This window comes from Protobothrops mucrosquamatus, unplaced genomic scaffold (assembly GCF_001527695.2).
Source record: "Protobothrops mucrosquamatus isolate PMUCROS unplaced genomic scaffold, P.Mucros_1.0 scaffold1929, whole genome shotgun sequence".
Classification (NCBI taxonomy): domain Eukaryota; kingdom Metazoa; phylum Chordata; class Lepidosauria; order Squamata; family Viperidae; genus Protobothrops; species Protobothrops mucrosquamatus.
Window position 1 is genome coordinate 161,175 of NW_015388050.1, and position 24,909 is coordinate 186,083.

Sequence of the window (24,909 nt, forward strand, 5' to 3'; positions counted from 1 at the left end):
AATTTCACCCCCTATAGTCAGCGATGGAGTCAGCTGACTATGCCGAGGCGCCGGCAACCACAGCCACTCGGTCTTGGAAGGGTTGAGCCTGAGTCTGTTCCTCCCCATCCAGACCCGTACGGCCTCCAGGCAACGGGTCATCACGTCAAGGGCATCGTTGGGGTGGCCTGGGGTGGAAATGTACAGCTGCGTGTCATCAACGTACTGATGGAAATCCACCCCAAAGCCACGGATGATCTCCCCCAGCGGCTTTACATAAATATTGAACAAAAGGGGGGAGAGGACCGACCCCTGAGGCACCCCACAAGTTAGGGGTCTAGGAGTCGACCTCTGTCCCCCTGCCAATACAGACTGCGTACGGTCGGTGAGGAAGGAGGGGAACCACCGCATAACGGTGCCTCCCACTCCTAACCCACCGAGACGCCGCAGCATGATACCGTGGTCTACAGTATCAAAAGCCGCTGAGAGGTCCAAAAGAACAAGGACAGAGGAGTAACCTCTGTCCCGGGCCCTCCAGAGATCATTAACCAACGCGACCAATGCCGTTTCCGTGCTGTGTCCCGGCCTGAAGCCCGACTGGTATGGGTCTAGATAGACTATAGATTATAGGGTTGTCCAATCTCTTCTGAAAAACCTTCAGGTTGGAGCCTCCAAATTTATCATAATTTATCTTGATGTACCCAGATAATTATAGAACATAGAATAATAGGATTGGAAGGGACCTTGGAGGTCTTCTAGTCCAACCCCCTGCTCAGGCAGGAAACCCTATACCATTTCAAACAAATGGCTGTCCAGTCTCTTCTTAAAAACCTCCAGTGTTGGAGCATTCACCGCTTCTGGAGATAAATTGTTCCACTGGTTAGTTGTTCTCACTGTCAGGAAATTTCTCCTTAGTTCCAGGTTGCTTCTCTCCTTGGTTAGTTTCCATCCGTTGCTTCTTGTCCTGCCTTCAGGCGCCTTGGAGAAGAGCTTGACTCCCTCTTCTTTGGGGCAGCCCCTCATATATTGGAAGACTGCTATCATGTCACCCCTTGTCTTTCTCTTCATTAAATTAGACATACCCAATTCCTGCAGCCGTTCTTTGTATGTTTTAGTCTCCAGGCTTTTAATCATCTTAGTTGTTCTTCTCTGCACTTTTCCCAAAGTCTCGACATCTTTTTCACATCATGGCGACCAAAACCGGATGCAGGATTCCAAGTATGGGTAGAAGCCATTGGTGAACCTTGACGCCACTTTCTTTCTTTTCCGTGGCACGCTAAGTTTGATGCTCCACGCAGAATCTCCGTGACCTTATTGGGAGTTAATTGCTGATCTGGTTCTCCTGATTGCCCAACCAACGCCTCTGAATTACACATTGAAAATCCCCCACGCCGCTAATGTCCTGAAACGTTCTGATGGTGTTTTAATGGCTCTTTAATTCTGTATTGTATTAAGAAAAAAAAAGAGCAGTGCTAGATTATAGTTAAAGTTAATAGGCTTATCTGCAGGTGCCCCAACACATTAATAGTTTGGAAAGCTTTGCTGGTAAATACATGCTGGTTGCCGAGAACCCCAGATTTTGACATTGTGACTGTGAGGATGCCGCAGCCGTCATAAGCACGAGGATCAGTTGTAAATTATTTTTCTCGGCGACATTATAACTTTGAACGGTCTCTGAAGGAACAGTTGTAAATCTACTCTAGGAGGATCTGTATATGTTTGTGTATATGCGTTGTATGTATGTATTTATGCATGTATACTGTATACGCAATTTTTTCATTGCAACGTATTTTCCAAAGCTGTGATTTAAGAGATTTGACAGTTATTTCATCCAGTTATCAAACTGAGATCACTTTCAGATTGAATTGTAGAATGGGATGGCCTCCGAATTTGTTCGCCAGCTCAGGAAGACTTCTCAAAGCGTGCACAAAATTTGTTTTCTTTCCCAAAAAAAAAAAAAAGGAAACCTGAATCAAATTGATCCCATCTAAATGGTTAGACTGGATCTACTGAACTGGATATAATTCACTGTTTTGGCAGTGGTTTGCTCTCCCAGCTTGTTTCAATATAGTTTCTGAACGTTTCATTACCAGACTAGGTAACATCATCAAGGCCACACTTGGAATACTGCATCCAGTTTTGGTCACCATGATGTAAAAAAGAGGTTGAGACTCTAGAAAGAGTACAGAGAAGAGCAACAAAGATGATCAGGGGACTGGAGGCTAAAACATATAAGGAAAGGCTGCTGGAATTGGGTATGTCTAGTTTAATGAAGAGAAGGACGAGGGGAGACATGATAGCAGTGTTCCAATATCTCAGGGGCTGCCCCAAAGAAGAAGGAGTCAAGCTATTCTCCAAAGCCCCTGAAGGCAGGACAAGAAGCAACTGATGGAAACTATCCAAAGAGAGAAGCAATCTAGAACTAAGGAGAAATTTTCTGACAGTCAGAACAGTTAACCAGTGGAACAACCTGCCTCCAGAAGCGGTGAATGCTCCAACACTGGAAGGTTTTAAGAAGAGATTTTTGTCTGAAATGGTATAGGGTTTCCTGCCCGAGCAGGGGGTGGGACTCGATGACCTCCAAGATCCCTTCCAATTTTATTATTATTATTATTATCAGCAAATGTTACCTAGTTTGGTAACAAAACGTTCAGAAACTATATTGAAACAAGCCTGGAGAGCAAACCACTGCCAAAATGTAAAAGCCGATCCACAAGTATTTTCTATTATTTCATAACTCACTTTTTATTTATAATTCCAGATGATGCTGACTATAATCTATAAACGGTAACTATAAATGGTCTAGGGTCTCCTGCTTGAGCAAGGGATTGGAGTAGAAGATCTCCAGGATCCCTTCCTATTCTATTATTCTGCTTTCTGTTTTTTGCATAATCCTTCAGCCCGATGGGTGTATATTTTGTATGCCAAAATTGATTTCCCTGTCTGACTCTCTGGGTCCTTTCAATTTTATTTTATTTTATTTTATTTTAAAAATACAACTGTTTGCAGAATTTGCCACTTACCGGATAATCACACTTAAGGCTATTCATTCTACCAGCTGAATCATTTCAATAATCCTGTATTAGTTATGGCTTAGAAAACGTAGCCCTGTTTCAAAAGGTTTGGTACAGTTTAAGAATCTTCCCCCGTCTTTCCCTTCCTTCCTTCCTTCCTTCCTTCTTTCTTTCTTTCTTTCTTTCTTTCTTTCTTTCTTTCTTTCTTTCTTTCTTTCTTTCTTTCTTTCTTTCTTTCTCTTCGTGAAATTAGCAACGTCCCATATTTTTTTTGAATTGATTTACATGCTGGGAAGTGACCTATAAATCTCCGCGGAAGCTCTCTTAAGTATTCTGCATTGTGTCTTGCAAATGAAATAATTTCTTAAGGTATTCTCCCTCAGGGGATATCCTGGAATCCTCTCAACCTTAGAAAAACCAGATGGGAGAGCTTTTTTGTCCCCCCCCACAATCCCTCTTTATGTTTAATCTGGGCAGGGAGCTGAGAGGGGTGAATTTCAAATGCAGGGGCTAATTAAAGAGAGATTTATGTCTTATGCAAGCGTTAGCAAACACCATAATAATAATAATAGTAACAATAATAATGATGGTGATGATGATGATGATGATGATGATGATGTTGGAAGGGACCTTAGAAGTCATCTAGTCCAACCCCCTGCTCAGGCAGGAAACCCTATACCATTTCAGACAAAAGGCTGTCCAGTCTCTTCTTAAAAACTTCCAGTGTTGGAACATTCACTGCTTCTGGAGGCAGGTTGTTCCACTGGTTAATCGTTCTCATGATCAGGAAATTTCTCCTTAGTTCTAGGTTGCTTCTCTCCTTGCTTAGTTTCCACCCATTGCTTCTTGTCCTGCCTTCCGGCCCTTTGGAGAATAGCTTGACTCCCTCTTCTTTGGGGCAACCCCTGAGATATTGGAAGACCGCTATCATGTCCCCCCCCCCCCGTCCTTCTCTTCATTAGACTAGACATTGTGGATTTAACGACCACAAGTTAAGTGACACGTTTGTTAAGGGAATTTTGCCCCATTTTACGACCAAACAGACCACTTACATTGGTACTCCAATCCTAACAATAACATTGTAAAAACAATTTCTTGAAATGTCCATATTTGTCCTTCCCGTGTCTATACACGTTGAGCTTGTTTGTTCAGTTTTGGACTTTTTAACGCATTCATTTACATCCAGTTTATTTTGAGGACTCTCTTGCTATTTAGCCATGGTGGCGCAGTGGTTAGAATGCCATACTGCAGGTTAATTCTGCTGACTGCCGGCTGTTGGCAGTTTGATCCTGACCGGTTCAAGGTTGACTCAGCCTTCCATCCTTCTGAGGTCAGTAAAATGAGGACCCAGATTGTTGGGGGCAAGATGCTGACTCTGTAAACCACTTAAAGAGAGCTGTAAAGCACTGTAAAGCGGTATATAAGTCTAAGTGCTATTGCTCTGCCTTTTCTCCTTACTCTGCCCACTGCCTGCAGTTCGATTCTCACCGGCTCAAGGTTGACTCAGCCTTCCATCCTTCTGAGGTTGGTAAAATGAGGACCCAGATTGTTGGGGACAATAGGCTGACTCTGTAAACTGCTTAGAGAGGGCTGTAAAGCATTGTGAAGCAGTATATAAGTCTAAGGGCTATTGCTATTGTTCTTCCTTCCTTCCTTCCTTCCTTCCTTCCTTCCCTCTGCCCACTGCCAGCAGTTCGATTCTCACTGGCTCAAGGTTGACTCAGCCTTCCATCCTTCTGAGGTTGGTAAAATGAGGACCCAGATTGTTGGGGACAATAGGCTGACTCTGTAAACTGCTTAGAGAAGACTGTAAAGCACTGTGAAGCGGTATATAAGTCTAAGTGCTATTGCTATTTAATTCAGCAAATCTCTGCATGTTTACTTAGAGGTAAAGCCTGTCACATTTCTGCAAAAAAGGAAATCCCAGAGGAGGCTAAAAAGAAAAGAGGATTTGTTTTGTACCTCTCTGAAAGCCAACAGCTTGCTTTTGAAGTAGTATAAAGGATCTCTGTTCCTTTAAAGTATCTTAGAGAGCCCACCTTTTTTTCTCTGTGTCTTGTTAGATTAGAAAAACTGATATATACTAATACAAGATAGGAAACGTCAGCTACATCCTTCCCAACCCTTTATGTAATGTTCTCTTCTACAAGTAAAATCAGGTCAAACTTAAAAACCCATGAAGTGGAAGCGATTTAGATGAGAAATTAAGGCAGGAGGATTTCCAGGGACTGAAACCTCCATTCACCAAAATCGAATAAAATCAAGATCTACGTGTGGCGTCTTAGCTTTATTTTTATTTTATTTTTTTGCTGTCTTCGAAGGCCTGGCGGTTCTGAATAAGTATGGAGAAAAATATTCAAGGAATTGAGTTTGCTTTCTCCTTCTTCTCTTCCTCCTCTTCATCCCTCTCTTTAAGTCAAGCTAAAAAAAAACACCCAAAAGTTAAGATGACGGACTCAAATTATTTCTTTGTTTTCCAGCAGGGTGAAAGGATGACATTACAGTGTTTGATACAAAGCACTTATATATATATATAAACAGTGTTTGGGTACTTTGGAGGGGTTTATAGGCTGAACTAATCTACACAGCCTCTATAATTCAAATTTTCATATTGTTATGTGCTCCTGGCTACTTTCCTTCGTAACCAGAGGCAAGCTCGCCTGATCAATAACCAGCCAAGACACAGTAAAGGTCTTTTGTTTCCAATTCAAACAATTCCCTTCTTTATACATTCCCTACACCGGCTGCCACATCCCTCCTCATTCCCCATTGGCTGAGGTACTATAAGGTTACACTCTTTCCGACCTCCTTCTACATATTTCCTGCTACATACTAAATCATACGTCACATGGGCATTATAATTAGCAGATAATGTATGCAAGGTGTGTCAAATAATATTCAATAGGATTTTGAGCATGCACCGTTACCTTGTTTTCGAGTTCTGGGATATTTTATGACTTCTTACAACAATAGATACTTTCCTGTTTTCCAGTTTAGTTTGGCTTTCCTGTTATTCAATTCAGCTAGTTTTCCTGTTAAGCTGAGTATTTCCTCTTGCAGCGGTTTTGCAGCTTGCATTCTTCCATTTCCCACTCTGAAAACCGGGTTAATTTTAGCCTAAGTGTCTATCTTACATCCTCCCTTTATGCTGCTATTTCCTTGTTCCCATCCATTGTGTTTTCTTTGGTAAGCTTATTTTTCTACTCAGTACGTTTCCATTGCACCGTAGATTTGACTGTCCCTGAAGATTCATCATATTGGTGCACAAATCAATATTAATTGCATAGTTCCTACCATTTGTCTGTGAAAATCAAATCAGAACAAATCCTCAGCCATCTTTACCAGAAATGTGAAACACGTGGCAAAAAGTTAAGCAAGTTTTTGAGTTCATCAGTTTTTAAAGCAACTGAAAGGGGAAAGAAATATGGCACAAATAGATTAAGATTAAAGCAACAACGGTGTGCACACATAGTATAACATGGTTTACTTTATAACAGCTTTGTTCCTATTTCTGTGATTGCCCATCTCATCATACCGCTTTATAAAACCCTAGTGAGACCACACTTGGAAGCAATTTTGGTCACCATAGTACAAAAAAGATGTTGAGACTTTGGAAAAAAAAAAGTGCAGAGAAGAGCAACTAAGATGATCAAAGGCCTGGAGACTAAAAGATACGGAGAACGGCTGCAGGACTTGGGTTTGGCTAGTCTAAAGAAAAGAAGAAATAGGGGGGACAGGATAGCAGTATTCCAGTATTTGAGGGGCTGTCACAAAGAAGAGGGGGTCAAATTATTCTCCAAAGCACCAGAGGACAGGACAAGAAACAATGGTTGGAAATTAATCAAAGAGAGAAGCAACCTGGAATTAAGGAGAAAGTTCCTGACAGTGAGGACAATTAACCAGTGGAACAGCTTGCCACCAAGCTGTGGAAGTTTTTAACAAGAGACTAGACAGTCACTTGTCTGAAATGGTATAGGTTCTCCTGCTTGAGCAGGGGGCTGGACTAGAAGACCTCCAAGGTCCCTTCCATTCTATTCTATCAACATGACCCTGGATAACTAACAACAGTTAAAGACACAACATAGTAATAAATACATAATCAACAGCCCAGATAAAAGCCACAAACCACCATCTTCCTGACTATCTTACAGGATTAGTGTGTGTATAACTCTAGTCATTGTGACTCCTGGTTTATAGCCCTTGGAAGTTACAAAGTAGATGATATGGAGTCCTAGTTTGGGAAGTTTTATTTGTGTCTATGTGTTTTTTAAGAGTGATATCTGTTTTTACACTATACATTTCAAGCTGCCTTCCAACCCCAGTCATGGAGACCCCTGCTGTCAGTTTTTATGATAAGAGGGGACTTTGAAGACAACCAAAGGGAGACCCCCAAGTCCTCATGAAGATAGGGGAGCTACAGGTTGCCCACTTCTGTTCCATATAGAAAGCTTGAAGATCAACCTTCAACTGATAACGTTTTGTTTTTCAGGAAGCAGAGATCTTAAACACGGCCATCCTCACTGGGAAGACGGTGGCTGTCCCTGTTAAGGTGGTCTCGGTGGAAGAAGATGGAACAGTGGCTGATCTTGTAGAGTCCGTGGAGTGCAGATCCTCAGATGAAGATGTCATCAAGGTAAGTGTTTGCACGAATGAGTTTTTTTAAAATCAATCCATATAAACTCCTGCCCCTCTTATCAATGTAGGGATATTTAAGCTTAGCCCTTGCTATCTCATTATAGTTTGTGGGGGAAGGCAAATCCAGGTGGAAATGTTAATAACGTTGACCTCCCTCTTAAAAGTCATACTTGGTGGATTTTAGTTTCTCTCTGCCCAGAAAATAGGAAGGTGTCCTTATCTTTTCTCGGTATTGGCTTATTTGAGTGTTTGTCAAGATGTCCTCCTCAGTGCCCAGGAAAGAGCCAGCAAGCATGTACGTGTGACAAATGGTTGTTTAATCCATGCAGGAAAAAGTTAGCGCTGGGAGTGAACTGCTCCCAGTGCTTTACATAGCCTCTTTGCACGCAAGCCCCACCCCCCCAGCCCACAAGCCACCATCCGGCCTGCAGAGTCCAAAAGCAGCCAACCGGGATGTTGCCTCCTTTCCACGTTCCAGTTGGTGCACAGAGTCCAGCTTTCCAGCAAGCGGGTAACCCTTCCCGCTGTTCTGCTGCCTCCCGCAGCACCACGCTGCTCCGTGTCCCATGCCATGGCCTGCGGGGGGGGCCTCCCCACACTGCCATGGGGACTCCTCTTGTTGAGCCGCCGAGGTGCTGGACCCCAGGCGTCGTCCCAATGTGCACGGACGTGCTCCTGTCGTGGGGCCTCTCTTCGATGAGCCGCCGAGGCGCCGGATTGCAGGCACCGGCCCCAACGTCCACGGACACGCTGCCTGCCGCTGGCGAGCCCACAAGCCCCAGCAATGAAGGTGGGCGAGTGGGAGGCCGCCGCGGCACCGAACTCTTGTGCCCATCAGCTAATCTTTTGGTGACTTCTTGATCTTCTTCACCAAAGTGCCTCATTCCTTCATGTCATCCTATTTGTGTCCAAAGGTACCCCAGTAAGGGTTCAAGGAACACCTAGATGTAAACAGGAAGGCATTTCACTTGATAATCCCAAGGGGATGGAGAACTGAAGGTCCATCTCAAAATTGGACCTTGTGTTCCTCCTTCCTTGGGACCGTGACGTGAGATGGCTCCCTTGTGAGGCTTAGCCTATGCCATGACTTCATGAAGAAGATCTCGTATGTCTTGGGTGTCCTTTGAGTATCCATCTTCTCAAGGAAATGCAAGCGTCGAGCCTCAAGTGGCTGAAGGACCCCATCAAGTGTCTCTTATTGCTATTTACTCTGGGTTGAAGTGCCTGCTCCCCACTTTGCCATTTGTCTCTGGAGCTTTCAACAGTATTGACTGAAGAACATCTTGAGAGCTTCTTATCTTTTCTGCTGAGTTGATCGATAAATAGTAAGAGAGCCTCTTCACTCCTATCCAGAGAGTCTTGCTCTTCCTTCCTCCATATGGTCCCAGAAGCATTTTTTTTGTGACTTGCCTGGGGCAATTATTGTTCTTTTTCTCTAGTTTGAGAAGAAGCACCCAACTCAAAGTCTGTCAAGGGCCAAGAGCCTGGTGGCTTGGTTCTCTTCTGGAGACACAGTCTGTGCCTGCAAAGCCAGTGTCATCTCAGTATTGTGTGGAGAAAAGCTTAGGAGCATCGCAAGCAAGCAGAGATGGAAGAAATGGTGATTCTCATTTTCATTAGATGAATATTTCCAGCTTGGACCGTTCAGGGAATTGAGGGGTGGAGCGCCTCTCTAATGGCCTTTTTGGCAGTATTTTCAGTCGGCCATCGTCTCTTGACATCTCACCTAATTGGAGGTTTCTGAAGCTGGTGGCTGCTGGAGTTGTTTAGAGGTTTTGATGGAGCCAGGCTTGCCAGCGACAGCCAATTCGTGATCCTGAGAACGGAGGATCAGCTTAGATCTCAGGAGCCAGCAAGGAAAGAGAGGTGGTTGGGAAATAGATAACTTCAGGACCTTTCTGGCCTCCTGGAAGCATGAATGAAGAGTTGGTTTTGGGGAATGAACAAGAGAAGATCAGTTGAATTGTTTTCCCAAAAGACATCTCCATTCTCTGAAGGTACCGCTGGCCTCATCTGTATACGTTCACAGATAGTCCTTGGCTTACGGCCACCATGGGGACCACCATTTGCAGGCCTAATCAAGGCGGTCATTAAGTGGATCTCATCTGCAAAGGAAGGAAGGAACCAGGAAGTATTGTAAGAGGACAGCCTATTTCAAAGTAGAGAAGATCCGGTTCTCCAACCCCTCTGATTTCAGAACAGTTAGGACAGGGGTCTTCAAACGTGGCCCTTTTATGACTTTGTGGATGTCAACTCCCAGAATTCCTCAGCCAGCCTCCATTTTGTTTGTTAGATTTAAGACAGGGGTCTTCAAACTTGGCCCTTTTATGACTGGTGGACTTCAACTCCCAGAATTCCTCAGCCAGCCTCCATTTTGTTTGTTAGATTTAAGACAGGGATCTTCAAACTTGGCCCTTTTATGACTGGTGGACTTCAACTCCCAGAATTCCTCAGCCAGGTACGCTGGCTGAGGAATTCTGGGAGTTGAAGTCCACGAGTCACAAAAGGGCCAAGTTTGAAGACCCCTGAGCTAGGACCTTAAGCTGAGCTAGACTGGACAGAAAAAAACTGGGGCAAGGAAGTCCCTGAGATAAGTCTAGAAGTGGCGATCAGCATGAGGACATCCTTGAAGAGCAATATTTGCTGAAAAGTGAACCCAGTCCTAACGTCTGCTTCCTGATTTAGAATTGACCCTTGCAATTCTATTTCGGTGGAGCTTCTGAACATTTTATTTACACTCTCTCCACCCAACTTCTATTTTCTGAACGTCCTCACAGTCTGAACGTTCTTGACTGTGATTGTCAGAGGACTGTCTACCACCTGCTCTACCAAGGCTACATTATTTATAGAGCTCGGTCCTGTCAACTCTAAGCTGTCTTGTGGAGGCTGCTATATTTGGGCTGCCATTGTCCTGATCACCACTAGAGGCCAGCAAAGAGTTCAAGAAAGATCTGAATCTTTCCTCCCCTGTAGCACTCATCTTCCTTCCCCTCCCCCCAGCTGTCTCACTGATAAATTCATAAGATTCGCATCTCTCTTTTATTAATGGGCAGCAATACCCCATAATACGCCAGGAAAACAGCAGCCACCTTTGTAATAATAATAATAATAATAATAATAATAATAATAATAATAATAATAATAATAATAATAATAATAATAATAATAATAATAATAATAATAATACAGTTGGAAGGGACCTTGGAGGTCATCTAGTCCAACCCCCTGCTCAGGCAGGAAACCCTTCACCATTTCGGACAGATGGCTGTCCAGTCTCTTCTTAAAAACTTCCAGTGTTGGAGCATTCACCGCTTCTGGAGGCAGGTTGTTCCACTGGTTAATTGTTCTAACTGTCAGAGAATTTCTCCTTAGTTCCAGGTTGCATCTCTCCTTGATTAGTTTCCACCCTTTGCTTCTTGTCCTGCCTTCAGGGGCTTTGGAGAATAGCTTGACTCCCTCTTCTTTGGGGCAGCCCCTGAGATACTGGAACACTGCTCTCATGTCCCCCCTCGTCCTTCTCTTCGTTAAACTAGACATCCCCAATTCCAGCAACCGTTCCTTATATGCTTTAGCCTCCAGTCCCCTGATCATATTTGTTGCTCTTCTCTGCACTCTTTCTAGAGTCTCAGCATCTTTTTTACATCGTGGTGACCAAAACTACATTCAGAATTCTTCTGCCTTGCAGTTTGGACGGAGAAGGCACTATAACCGCCAATTTCCAAAACTTTTGTTTACATTGAGTAGCGGGACTTCAGACTGGGTGCAATTAATCGATGAAAATCTATGCAATTGCTATGAAGAATTATAAACGGACAGAGCACCAGCTACAAAGGGTGTAAGATCTGAAATTTAGAAGTTTGGCGAATGGAGGGGGGTCACCTGCCTCGCTGTGCATCTCTCTATCATCCCCACCATTTGTGGAGCATAGCACGTTTTTTTTCGGCAGAAGTCAGTAAAGCATTCACATCTGGTTATGAAAAAATTCTTGGGTGGGGAACAGCTGGGTCACCCTAATAGTAGGTATACCTCACCTTTCGGTAATATATTTCTTTAATAGATTGAGTATTTAATACATTTCATCTCACGTACATGATGTTGGGCGCCGACAAATTGCCTTCAGAAGTTGTGACTGTTCTAACACTGGAGGTTTTTAAGAAGAGACTGGACAATTCTTTGTCTGAAAATGGTATAGGGTCTCCTGCTTGAGCAGGGGGTTGGACTAGAAGACCTCCAAGGTCTCTTCCAGCTCTGTTATTCTGTTAGTCTAACAAAGAGAAGGACTAAGGGTGACATGATAGCAGTCTTCCAATATTTGAGGGGCTCCACAAAGAAGAGGGAGTCAAGCTATTCTCCAAAGCACCTGAAGGCAGGACAAGAAACAACGGATGGAAACCAATCAAGGAAAGAAGCAACCTGGAACTAAGGAGAAATATCCTGACAGTGAGAACAATTAATCAGTGGAACAACCTGCCTCCAGAAGTTGTCAATGCTCCAACACTGGAAGTTTTTAAAAAGAGATTGGATGTCCATTTGTCTGAAATGGTATAGGGTCTCCTGCTTGAGCATGGAGCTGGATTAGAAGACATCCAAGGCCCCTTCCAGCTCTATGATTGATTGATTGATTGATTGATTGATTAATTGATTAATTGATTGATTGATTCAAATGGTATAGGGTCTCCTGCTTGAGCAGAGGGCTGGACTAGAAGACCTCCAAGATCCCTTCCAGCTTTATTCTGATTGATTGATTGATTGATTGAATGATTGATTGATTGATTGAATGATTGATTCAAATGGTATAGGGTCTCCTGCTTGAGCAGAGGGCTGGACTAGAAGACCTCCAAGATCCCTTCCAGCTTTATTCTGATTGATTGATTGATTGATTGAATGATTGATTGATTGATTGAATGATTGATTCAAATGGTATAGGGTCTCCTGCCTGAGCAGGGGGCTGGACTAGAAGACCTCCAAGGTCCCTTCCAGCACCATTCTGACTCTGAATGCAGCCAGTGAGTCTTGCTTGCTTCTCTGTTCTCCAGCCGTAGGGCTGTCTTTAAGGATGTCTTTTGTTGTTGTTTGGAAACCAAACATTCCTTCGAGTAAAGGATTTTCTCTGCCTTGTTGCTCCCAGCCCTGATTCGTCTCCGCGTCTGCTAGCGCTCTCTAGCTGAGTTGACTATTCGAAGAAGCCACAATGCGCAAAGGAGCATCCACCCTCTCTACTTCTCCCCTGTTGCATTATTGTTCGTGGGCTTCCATAAACATCCAGTAATAAGGACTTGGCGTGTTTCAGTTCATAAATATGAAGTGGCAGTCCCTGCCTCATCTACCTAGATGTTATTACTGGATAAAATATGAATAATAGAGGAAATTGAAGAGAGGAGGGGAGAACGTTGTAATAGAAGGCAGCGTTGACATCAAGATATATCATGGAAAGGAGACGGGATTTAATACCAGATATGAAATTCAGAAGCCGAAGGTGTTAGAAGGAGAAGGAGGGAGGGGGGAAGAGGAGCAGAAGATAATATCTGTTGAAGAATCCCTTGGGCCGAGCAACGCACAGACAGAGCTACTCAGACTAGATAAAGCCTGTTTAAAATTGTATGAAAACTAAACACCCCTTTTGGGGGGGGACAAGCTTTCTTATTTTGTGTACAATCGAGAGAAGAAGTGGGAGAAAAGAAGTATAGCAAACAGCCCCCCAGTTTATTCTGGGCCAGTTGCAAGTTGTCCCATGGATATGTAACTTGGGGGGGCAGAGGAGAAGGTCTGGACGAGGGGACCCCATAACCAAGTGCTGTTTTTGAAGAGGGGGAAGTAATCCTTTTAAGAAAGAATGCCTTTTCAAGACTTCGGAGAGGTGATCTAATGACCTAGCAGAAGAGGCAGAGCTGAAGTGGTGAGTAAGACAGATTCTTTGGGTCTTGTTCGATGGGTAGGGATTGGCTGCTAGTATTTGTACCGCTCCCTTCCTTGATCTTACAGGATAATTATGGGTCTTTAGAAGGCCAGATCCTGAAGTTGAAACTCAAGTACTTTGGCCACCTAATGAGAAGGAAGGACTCCCTGGAGAAGAGCCTGATGCTGGGAAAGATGGAGGGCAAGAGAAGAAGGGGACGACAGAGAAGGAGGTGGCTGGATGGAGTCACTGAAGCAGGAGGCGTGAGCTTAAAGGGACTCCAGAAGATGGTAGAGGACAGGAAGGCCTGGGGGAACATTGTCCATGGTGTCGCAATAGGTCGGGCATGACTTCACAACTAACAACAACAACAAATGGAAGGAAGTTGCGGACTGAGACCTAAGCTTTGGGATCCTACCTGCTTAACCTTTTGACTTCGTTCATCCTTGCTGGAGTTGAAGCATGGATCTTTGATCCTGAAATCCAGAAGGATTTGTACTCAAGTCCTTCGTTGGATGGGGTGGATTTGATTGGGAGACGGTTCTCCTATTGCTAGTGATTTGGCTGATTGACTATGTGCCATCCAGTCAGTTGACCATGTCAGTAGGTTTTCTTCAGAAGGATGTGTTCCTAACTTGGTCCTTCAAGTCTTCCAATAGTTCATCCCTCATCACTGTAACTACGTCCAGCCACCTTCCATGCTGCTGGTCATCCTTTTTCCCCCCTTTCCTTACATCTTTCAAAACCTTTGAGACTTTTCCAAGACAACTAGGTCTTCGCATAATCTAGTTACTTGTCCCAAAGGTGCTTTTTTCAGGAGGCAACTGGACTTCCTTGTTTTTCTTTGAAGACGTTTCGCTTCTCATCCAAGAAGCTTCTTCAGCTCAGACTGGATGGTGGGGAGTGGAAGGATTTATACTCCTTGCAAACAGTTGGTCATTTGTATTTTTTAGAGAGTCATTGGGGCCATTTGGAGGAGACAGGTGAACCTCCAAATGGCCTCAATGACTTTCTTAAAAAATGCAAATGCAAATGACCAGCTTTCTGCAAGGAGTATAAATCCTTCCATTTCCCACAGTCCAGTCAGAACTGAAGAAGCTTCTTGGATGGGAAGTGAAATGTCTTCAAAGAAAAACAAGAAAGTCCAGTTGCCTCCTGAAAAAGCACTTTTGGGACAGCCATGACCTGGAGGACTGAGACTCTCCATAGACAACTAGTTACTTGTTGTTCAGTCACTGTGTCCAACTCTTCATGAACCCCTGGTCCACGCCAGCCCCCCCCCCCCCGGTTCTCCACTGTCTCCCAGACTTTGCCCAGATTCATGTAACCATCTCCTCCTCTGCCATCCCCTTCTCCCTTTGCCTTCCATCTTTCCCAACATCACACCTGGAATACCACAGCCAATTTTGGTCACCATATCACAAAAAAGAAGTTGAGAGTGTGGGAAAAATTCAGAGAAGAGCAACTAAGATGATCAGGGGCCTGGAGACCAAAACATATGAAGACCGGCTGCGGGACTTGGGTTTGGCTAGTCTAAAGAAAAGAAGAAATAGGGGAGACATGATAGCAGTGTTTCAGTATCTGAGGGGCTGCCACAAGGCAGAGGGGGTCACGTTATTCACCAAAGCACCAGAGGGCAGGACAAGAAACAATGGTTGGAAACTGATCAAAGAGAGAAGCAACCTGGAATTAAGGAGAAAATTCCTAACAGTGAGGACAATTAACCAGTGGAACAGCTTTGCCTTCAGAAATTGTGGGTGCTCCATCACTGGAGATTTTTCAGAGGAGATTGGAGATTCACTTGTCTGAGATGGTATAGGTTCTCCTGCTTGAGTAGGGGGCTGGACTAGAAGACCTCCAAGGTCCCTTCCAGCTCTATTCTATTCTAGACTTCAGGGTCTTTTTTCCAAGGAATCGTCTCTTCTCGTCGGGTGGCCAAAATATTTGAGCTCCAGCTTCAGGATCTGTCCTTCCAAAGAACATTCAGGACTGAGTTCCTTTAGGATCGACCAATCGGATCTCCCAGGGATGCTCAAGAGACTTTTCCAGCACCGCAATTCAAAAGCATCGATTTTTTCGGCACTGAGTCTTCCTTCTGGTCCAACTCTCACAGCCATAATCTAGTTACTTAGCCAACATTTTATGCCTAAGGAGAGCTTTCACACTTCCCACTCAATGCCCTGTCCTCCTTCTTTACAGAAAGCAAATATAGCCACATTCCCGTGCCAGAATATTTTTGCCCTCTGAAAAAAATAGAGCCCACTTCTGCCTTGTTCCTGAACTGCCTTTTTTTAAGGCAGCCTGATGAGCAGATCTAATATCGTTCTTTCTAATCAATAGCCACAATAGTCCAGAATATTTATCTCTTTTTAGATCTTCTGTAACCTCCTGAACAGTAGCCAAAGTTTGTTCTAACGCTACAGTTCTTTGGCATTTAATATGGCAGCTATTTTCAGGATGTCCTGCTTAGATGTGTATCTTGCTGTATTTAGATCTTACTTCTATTTTTAACATGCACATTGAAGTATCAGTCAATCAGAAAAGAGCTGGAAGGGACCTCAGAGGTCTTCTAGTCCAACCCCCCTCCCTGCTCAAGCAGGAGACCCTATATCATTTCAGACAAGTGACTCTCCAGTCTCTTCTTAAAAACCTCCAGTGATGAAGCACCCACCATTTCTGGAGGCAAGCTGTTCCACTGGTTAATTGTCCTCACTGTTAGGAAGTTTCTCCTTAATTTCAGGTTGCTTCTCTCCTTGATTAGTTTTCATCCGTTGCTTCTTGTCCTGCCTTCTGGTGCCTTGGAGAATAAGTTGACCCCCGCTTCTCAAATACTAGAATACTGCTATCATGTCCCCCCTAGTCGTTCTTTTCTCTAGACTAGCCAAACTCAAATCCTGCAACCGTTCTTCATATATTTTAATCTCCAGGCTTTTAATCATCTTAATTGCTCTTCTCTGCATTTTTTCCAAACTCTCAACATCTTTTTTTTGTGATAGGGTGACCAAAATTGGCTTCAGGATTCCAGGTGTGGTCTTACTAGGGTTTTATAAAGCGGTACTAATACTCTGTGTGATCTCGATTCTATGCCTCTGTTTATACAACCCAGGATTGTATTAGCTTTTTTGGCTGTTGCTGCTGCACACTGCTGGCTCATAGTCAAGTGATCCTCCACTAGGACTCCAAGGTCCCTCTCACAGTTGCTGTTTTTGAGCCAGGTTTTGCCTCATTTGTACTTGTACCTTTGGTTTTTCCTGCCCAGGTGTAAAACTTTGCTTTTCTCCACATTAAAGTTGGATAGGGCCCCTTGTTCAAGTCTGTTAAGATCTTTTTGGATCCCAAACTTGTCTTCTGGGATGTCGGCTATTCCTGCCAGTTTAGTATCATCTGCAAATAGGATGAGTTCCCCTCCTAAGTCTGAGTATACTATGTGCACAGTATTTCCCTGGTCTACTAATTTAGTCACTCTGTCAAAGAATGAAATAAGATTGGTTTGGCATGATCTGTTTTTAACAAATCGGTGCTGCCTTTTCGTTGTAACTTTATTTCTTTCTAGATGTTTGCAGATCTTTTATTATCTTTTCCAGTATCTTCCCAGGTATTGAGGTTAGCCTGTTTCCTGCTTCACCATTTAGAAAAGCAAGTTTGCAGAGGCCATTTACAAATCACTTTTTCTTTTTTTTTACACCCCACCAAAGAGTTTTTTTTTTTTTTTTTGAAAAGTCTTTTTGATCCTGCTTCAGCAAAAACGTCACCCCTTGATGATGTAAGGCTTTGTCTGGCACATCATCCCAAGACTGTAGGGGAAAAAAAAATAATATTGCCACCTTGACTTGTTTGTGAAATGTGCCTCACACTCTACCCACGCATCTGTCAAAGAAAAAGGAAACAAGACGAGGCACAAAATTACACTGGCTTTGTTCTTTATTCTTCTAATTAGACTTTTGGGGGGGGGGGCAGGACGGTGAGTGATTGGCTGTGGAGTTGGGGTTCATCCCAGGTCTCTTTAGAAAGACAATTGCTGCATGTACTTTAGTTACTTGGTCCCAATGGAAGTTTTCTCCTGGTCTGGAATACCAACCCAATGAAATTAGGTTGGACCCTGCTGGCCTTATGCGAGATCCTAAAAACTTCGGTTTTAGCAATAGCAGTGGTACTTAGGCTTATATCCTGCTTCACAGTGCTTTCCAGCTCTCGCTAAGCGGTTTAGAGAGTCAGCGTGTTGCCCCCAACAACTTGAGTCAACAGGATCGAACTGCTGGCAGTCGGCAGAGTTTGCCTGCAATACTGCATTCTAACCACTGGGGAAGGAAGGAAGGAAGGAAGGAAGGAAGGAAGGAAGGAAGGAAGGAAGGAAGGAAGGAAGGAAGGAAGGAAGGAAGGAAGGAAGGAAGGAGAACTAGCACTAGCACTAGCATTAGTTATGGCCTTATGCGAGATCCTAAAAACTTCGGTTTTAGCAATAGCATTAGTACTTAGTACTTATATACTGCTTCACAGTGCTTTACAGCCCTCTCTAAGTGGTTTACAGAGTCACCATGTTACCCCCAACCATCTGGGTCCTTGTTTTATCGACCTCGGAAGGATGGAAGGCTGAGTCAACCTTGAGCTGGTCAGGATCGAACTCCTGGCAATGGGCAGAGACAGCCTTCAATGCTGCATTCCAACCACTGGGGAAGGAAGGAAGGAAGGAAGGAAGGAAGGAAGGAAGGAAGGAAGGAAGGAAGGAAGGAAGGAAGGAAGGAAGGAAGGAAGGAAGGAAGGAAGGAAGGAAGGAAGGAAGGAAGGAAGGAAGGAAGGAAGGAAGGAAGGAAGATAGCAATAGCCCTTACACTTATATACTGCTCCACAATGCATTACAGCCCTCTCTAAGCGGTTTACAGAGTCAGCATTCTGCCCCCCCCCCAACAATCTGGGCCCTCATTTTACCAACCTTGAAAGGATGGAAGTCTGAACTGAGTTTGAGCCTTTGAGAATTGAACTGCTGGCAGTCAACACAATTAGCCCGCAATGCTGCAGTCTAATCACTGCGCCACCACGGTTTTCTGATAGATCCTATCTACCAGTTTTGTTGATGGTTATTTTGCGATGCTCAGCTGCTGCGTGTTTTGTTTTATAGCATGCATTGCATTTAATCTTTTTAAAATCTATTCTATTGCAAGCCACCCAGAATCATGTATGCTTTAAATCTGGACGAGCAGGGGGAGACATGACAGCAGTGTTCCAATATTTGAGAGGCTGCCACAGAGAGGAGGGGGGGGATCAACCTATTTTTTTCCAAAGCACCTGAAAGCTAGACAAGGAATAACAAATGGAAACTGATCAAGGAGAGATTCAGCCTGGAAATAAGGAGAAATTTTCTGACAGTGAGATCAATCAACCAATGGAACAGAAGTTGCCTTCAGAAATTGTGGGAGCTTCATCACTGGAAGAGACTGGACTGCCATCTGTCAGAAATGGTGTAGGGTCTCCTGCTTGGCCAGGGGGTTGGACTAAATGACCCACAAGGTCCCTTTCAACTCTGTTATTCTATTCTATCCCACCCACCATTTTCCACCTAATTTGACTGATGGATCCCTGCAGAGGGATCCTTTTGAATTGGTTTCCATCTTTTGGGGAAGACCAGTACTAGCAGAAGTGCAGAATGTATCATCCTAATGCCAGTACTGTACTACAATTCATAGCGCCCCCAAACCTTGATTCTGCTAGAAAGGGTAGTTATAATAATAATAATAATGATAAAGTTGGAAGGGACCTTGGAGGTCATCTAGTCCAACCCCCTGCTCAGGCAGGAAACCCTATACCATTTCGGACAAATGGCTGTCCAGTCTCTTCTTAAAAACTTCCAGTGTTGGAGCATTCATCCCTTCTGGAGGCAGGTGGTTCCACTGGTTAATTGTTCTGACTGTCAGGAAGTTTCTCCTTAGTTCTAGGTTGCTTCTCTCCTTGATTAGTTTCCATCCATTGCTTCTTCTCCTGCCTTCAGGGGCTTTGGAGAATAGCTTGACTCCCTCTTCTTTGGGGCAGCCCCTGAGATATTGGAAGACTGCTATCATGTCCCCCCTCGTCCTTCTCTTCGTTAAACTAGACATACCCAATTCCAGCAACCGTTCTTTATATGTTTTAGCCTCCAGTCCCCTAATCATCTTTGTTGCTCTTCTCTGGACTCTTTCTCAGGGTTTCCTGCCTGAGCAGGGGGCTGGACTAGAAGACCTCCAAGGCCCCTTCCAGCTCTATTCAATTCTATTCCTTAAAATTCCTAAACACCCTCCCAACGTGGGTACTGGTGACTCACCTTTGGGACCACAAGGCCCGTGCATCTATGAAGCCAAGCAGCTGTTTTGTGTTTCTCTCTGTGTGTGTGTTCTCCTGGAATCTAAGTCTAATTATCATAACCGGCAACATTGAGAAGGGATAAAAACTATTTTTGATGCGTTGGCCTCTTTTGTAGAACTAGTTGAAGGCTGTAGCTGAGATCAGAACATTGGTAACCGACGGTGGCTTTGATCATCGGCTCTCCGATGGTTCAGAGATGTGTTTTGCTCACCCTGATGGTCATTATCTGGAATCCGCCGACTGCGTTTCCATGTCGCTCAAAGGCCTGTTTCTCCTCATCAACCACATTGGCTGATTTTGCAACAGCCTGTCTCCCACCTGCTTCAAAAGCCACCAAGGTCCCCCGTTCCTTAGGCTGGAAATAGACTCAATCAACATAATTGCCCATAATAAGTTAGCAACCCTCAAACTCAAGCTGTATGGATGGGAGGGCGGCCTTGATATTCCTGCAAACTGCCTCTGAAGCCCTATCTCTCTCTCCCCTCAAATGCCTGCCTTCCAGACATGTTGGCCATCAACCCTAGAAAAATGTAACGTTCATAAAACTGCAAGCCAAACTAGAAGTATTTCTAGTGGAAGGATTTCTGGGATCTATCCCCAGGAAGCCAGAGAGAGAACGAGAGACGATTGTCCTAAAAGGAATTAAAACCTAATGGTCACTCATTAAGTCCCATCTTCACTTGGAGATAATAACACAGTCCTTGACCAGGAGCATCCATTCCAGAGGTATTTGAGGATTAACGGCTCGGACTGAACGCTCGCCCAGAATTTTGTCCATTGACATCTGCTGCTTCGTATATCGTTTGGATGGACCATCGAGCGGGATGGATGGAAACTACAATGCTGAAAAAGGAAAAAATATTTTAAAACGAAGCCTACTGACATTAGCCTCCACTGAGGCTTCAGGAACTGGGCATGGCTAGTCCAGTGAAGAGAAGGACCAGGGGAGACATGATAGCAGTCTTCCAATATTTGAGGGGCTGCCACAGAGAGGAGGTGGGGTCAACCTATTTTCCAAAGCACCTGAAGGCCAAACAAGGAATAACGGATGGAAGCTGACCAAGGAGAGATTCAACCTAGAAATAAGGAGAAATTTCCTGACAGTGAGAACGATCAACCAACGGAACAGCTTTATCACTGGAAGCTTCCAAGAAGAGACTGGACGGCCATCTGTCAGAAATGGTGTAGGGCCGTGGTGGTGAACCTATGGCACAGGTGCCACAGGTGGCATGCAGAGCCCTCTCTGTGGGCACACGCGCCATCGCCCCAGTCCTAAGCCTTCAGCTGGGTTTTATAAACCCTTTTCGCTTGAGGCCTCCGCCGCCATGTGCAAAAAAAACCCGGTTCAATCAATCAATCAATCAATTTCAACTTCTCGCGGGAAAAAAAAGATCTCGCAAAGTTGGAATTGATTGATTGAACTTTTTAGTCCCACCCAGTCTGCCGTTACCACCGCAGCCACGCCCACCCAATGGGCCACGCCCACCCAATGGGCCACACCCACCCAATGGGCCACGCCTACCCGGCACCCAACAATACATAAGTGGGTTTCAGGTTGTAGTTTGGGCACTCGGTCTCTAAAAGGTTCGCCATCACTGGTGTAGGGTCTCCTGCTTGGGTGGGGGGTGGGTGGGACTAGATGACCTACCAGGTCCCCTCCAACTTTGTTATTCTAATTCTGATGTTCACCAAAATGTCTATCCGTAGCGATGAATCTCTGGGCTGGCTTGTTCAGCCCCCTCAGTCACCACAGCAAATTTATGAATTTGCGCTTTCTTTTGGAACAGGGGTGTGGTGGTGGGAGCTGGTGGGGGGCATTCAGGATCAACGAAAGGAAATCTTGTTCACCTAGGACAGTGATGGCGAACCTTTTAGAGACCGAGTGCCCAAAAACTGGCCCCGCCCCAGCTCCACCCCCTGCCCTGCCTCCACCCCACCTGCCCGCAGGGCCACTCACCGCCTCCAGGGCCCGCCGCAGATGACCCAGGCAGCCCAGCAGCGCTATGAAGGCCACATCCTCTGCCCGTGCCCTGCAGCATCAACTGTGCGCGATGGGGCGTGAGGGCAGAGTCTTGTCTACGCTGCCTGGCTGCCATGTCCTTGGCTGTGCTGCTCCGCATGGGCCACACTCGGGGGCAACTCTCCTCCAGGGGGGCTGCTGGTGTGGAGGGGGTTGTGGGGAGAGGTGAGGCTGGGGCAACGGCACGTGTGCCCACAGAGAGGGCTCCGAGTGCCGCCTCTGGCACCCGTGCCATAGGTTCACCACCACTGACCTAGGATGAAGTTGAAGGTATGGAATTCCCTCTCTTTGGCTGGGACGATGGCCATGCATTTATTCAGCTTGAAGAGCAGATGGGCAGAGCCACAGAAAGCTGGCTGTGGGTGGTTGGGAGCCTCGATGGCTATGTATTCTCAACCTTCTCAAAAGTCACAAAAAAAAAAAAGGAACACCATCTGCCAGCTGCTGAAAAGCACCAGTAGAACAACATCACGCTGTCAAATCAAATCCAGTAACTTTATTACAGCCATAAGGTCGGAAAATACCAAAATAAAATCTAAAAAAAAAAATAATGAAAATATTTGGAGGAACGGCTTGCCTCCAGAAGTTGTGGGTGCTCCAACACTGGAGGTTTTTAAAGAAAAGATCGGACAACCACTTGTCTGAAATGGTGTAGGGTCTTCTGCTTGAGCAGGGGGTTGGACTAGATGACCTCCAAGGTCCCTTCCAACCCTATTGTTCTGCGTTCTAGAATTATCTGGGTGCCATAACATAAATTATGATATTTGGGTGCGCCCTCACTGGAGGCTTTTAAGAAGAGATTGGACAATCATTTGTCTGAAATGGTACAGGTCTTCCTGCCTGAGCAGGGGATTGGTCTAGAAGACCTCCAAGGTCCCTTCCAACTCTGTTATTTTGTTATTCTGCTAAAATATAGAGATAGAGAGATATAAATGATATAGATATAGATATAATAATAGCAGCAGCAAATGGAGAGGGTATTTTGCCATCTCAGAGACTTCCCAGAAGGAGGCTTGGATTAAGAAATTAAAGTCAGGTTCCAAGAATCAAGATAGAGATGTGGAATTATTATAAATGAGTGAAGACCAAGTTGGAAAATTGAGGCTATGGAATGGAATGAAGTTCTGGAGAAGGAATAGAATAGAATAGAATAGAATAGAATAGAATAGAATAGAATAGAATAGAATAGAATAGAATAGAATAGAAAGGGACCTTGGAGGTCTTCTAGTCCAGCCCCCTGCTCAAGGAGGAAGACCTATACCATCTCAGACAAGTGACTATCTAGCCTCTTTTTAAACATTTCCAGTGATGGAGTGCCCACGATTTCTGAAGGCAAGCTGTTCCACTGGTTGATTTTCTTCACTGTCAGGAACTTTCTCCTTAATTCCAGGTTGCTTCTCTCCTTGATTAGTTTCCATCCGTTGCTTCTTGTCCTGCCTTCAGGTGCTTTGGCAAATAAATTGACCCCCTCCTCCTTGTGGCAGCCTCTCAAATATTGGAACCCTGCTATCATGTCTCCCCTATTTCTTCTTTTCTTTAGACTAGCCAAACCCAAGTCCCGCAGTCATTCTTTGTATGTTTTGGTCTCCAGGCCTTTGATCATCTTAGTTGCTCTTCTCTGAGCTTTTCCCAAGGTCTCAACATCTTTTTGTGATATGGTGGCCAGACTGATAACTGGAACAATTGGCTATATTTGGTGGCAGTTCATACTTTTGACCTTTTAATGATGCCCCCGTTTTTGGATCTTCAGAAAGGTAGGGATGGAGCTTCAAGAGTGTTGGCCTTTGGGCCAAAACTTGAAGAAGATTGAATTGGCTCGGATTCCCTCCCTTTCTCTCTCCAAGGTCCAGTCCAGCCAGAATCAAAGCTTTACTAGCCTACCTGAGCAGAAATATGGTCTCAGAGGCCATAATTGCCAAGTGCCCCATTAAATCAGCCTCTCTCTTTTTTTCTCTCTCTCTCTGTTTTGCAAGCCTGCCAAAGAGAGAGACAGAAAGAATCACTGTCGGAGTGTACATTATGGATGCAGAAAGAGTTTGTGCCGGGAAAGGATGACCTCAAGAGCCAAGCAGGGTGATTAAAGTCCCGGCACACTAAAACCCTTCTGAAGTCCAGGGTTATCTGATGGAAACAGCATCTTTCTCCTCCGCAGCTTTTTCTCAGGAGACCCAGAATCAAGAGCTTCCCCCAAACTAATCTCTGTGCATGACGGTTTTCTGAATGGCATCGAGTCTTTTAGGCATGCAACTGCATCTCTCCCTATGGGCTGCTCTCTGATGCATGGCAGTCCTGGCTTTGTCCCAAAAATGATGCTGATGCTTAAGTTGGAATCCCGCAAGCAATCCACAGACCAATGGTGATGGATGAAGAAGAACCTGCAAGGGTGACGGCATTGTATCGTCCTGACATACAGCCACTTGGTCTCAGTTGGAAGCTAAAATATATGAAGAACGGCTACAGGAACTGGGCATGGCTAGTCTAGTGAAGAGGAGGACCAGGGGAGACATGATAGCAGTCTTCCAACAGAGAGGAGGGGGGTCAACTTATTTTCCAAAGCACCTGAAGGCCAGACAAGGAACAACGGATGGAGACTGATCAAGGAGAGATTCAGCCTAGAAATAAAGGAGAAACTTCCTGACAGTGAGGACAATCAACCAGTGGAACAGAAGTTGCCTTCAGATGTTGTGGGAGCTTCATCTCTGGAGGCTTTCAAGAAGAGACTGGATGGCCATCTGTCAGAAATGGTGTAGGGACAGGGGTTTGGACTAGATGACCTACAAGGTCCCTTCCAACTCTTTTATTCTAATTCTTATTCAGTTCTTCCGGGGGATTAACATCTCCACCATCTAAAGAGAGAGCAAGCTATGTAGAAGACCCAAAGCAAGTTTTGGGGCTCGCCACACTTCCAGCCGGCATGTCCCAAAGCTGCTTTTTTTGAGAGGCAACTGGATTTTTAAAGAAAGTTCAGTTGTCTCTTGAAAAAGCACTTTGGGGACCACCACGACCTGGATGACTGAGAATCTCCAAAGGCT

The 24,909-nt window shown here is 44.8% G+C and overlaps 1 protein-coding gene across 2 annotated transcripts in view; it reads left to right on the forward strand.

Moving 5' to 3' along the window:
* Positions 1-24,909, forward strand: part of LOC107294380 (transmembrane protein 132D-like) — a 131,857-nt gene that overhangs the window by 89,188 nt on the left and 17,760 nt on the right. The window contains exon 3 of one of the 2 annotated variants that reach the window (XM_029285604.1): positions 7,483-7,626. In XM_029285604.1, coding sequence (XP_029141437.1) covers positions 7,483-7,626 — 144 coding nt within the window. Of the gene's footprint in view, positions 1-7,482; positions 7,627-24,909 lie in introns of those variants that run through there. The other variant, XM_029285605.1, reaches the window with a different exon arrangement.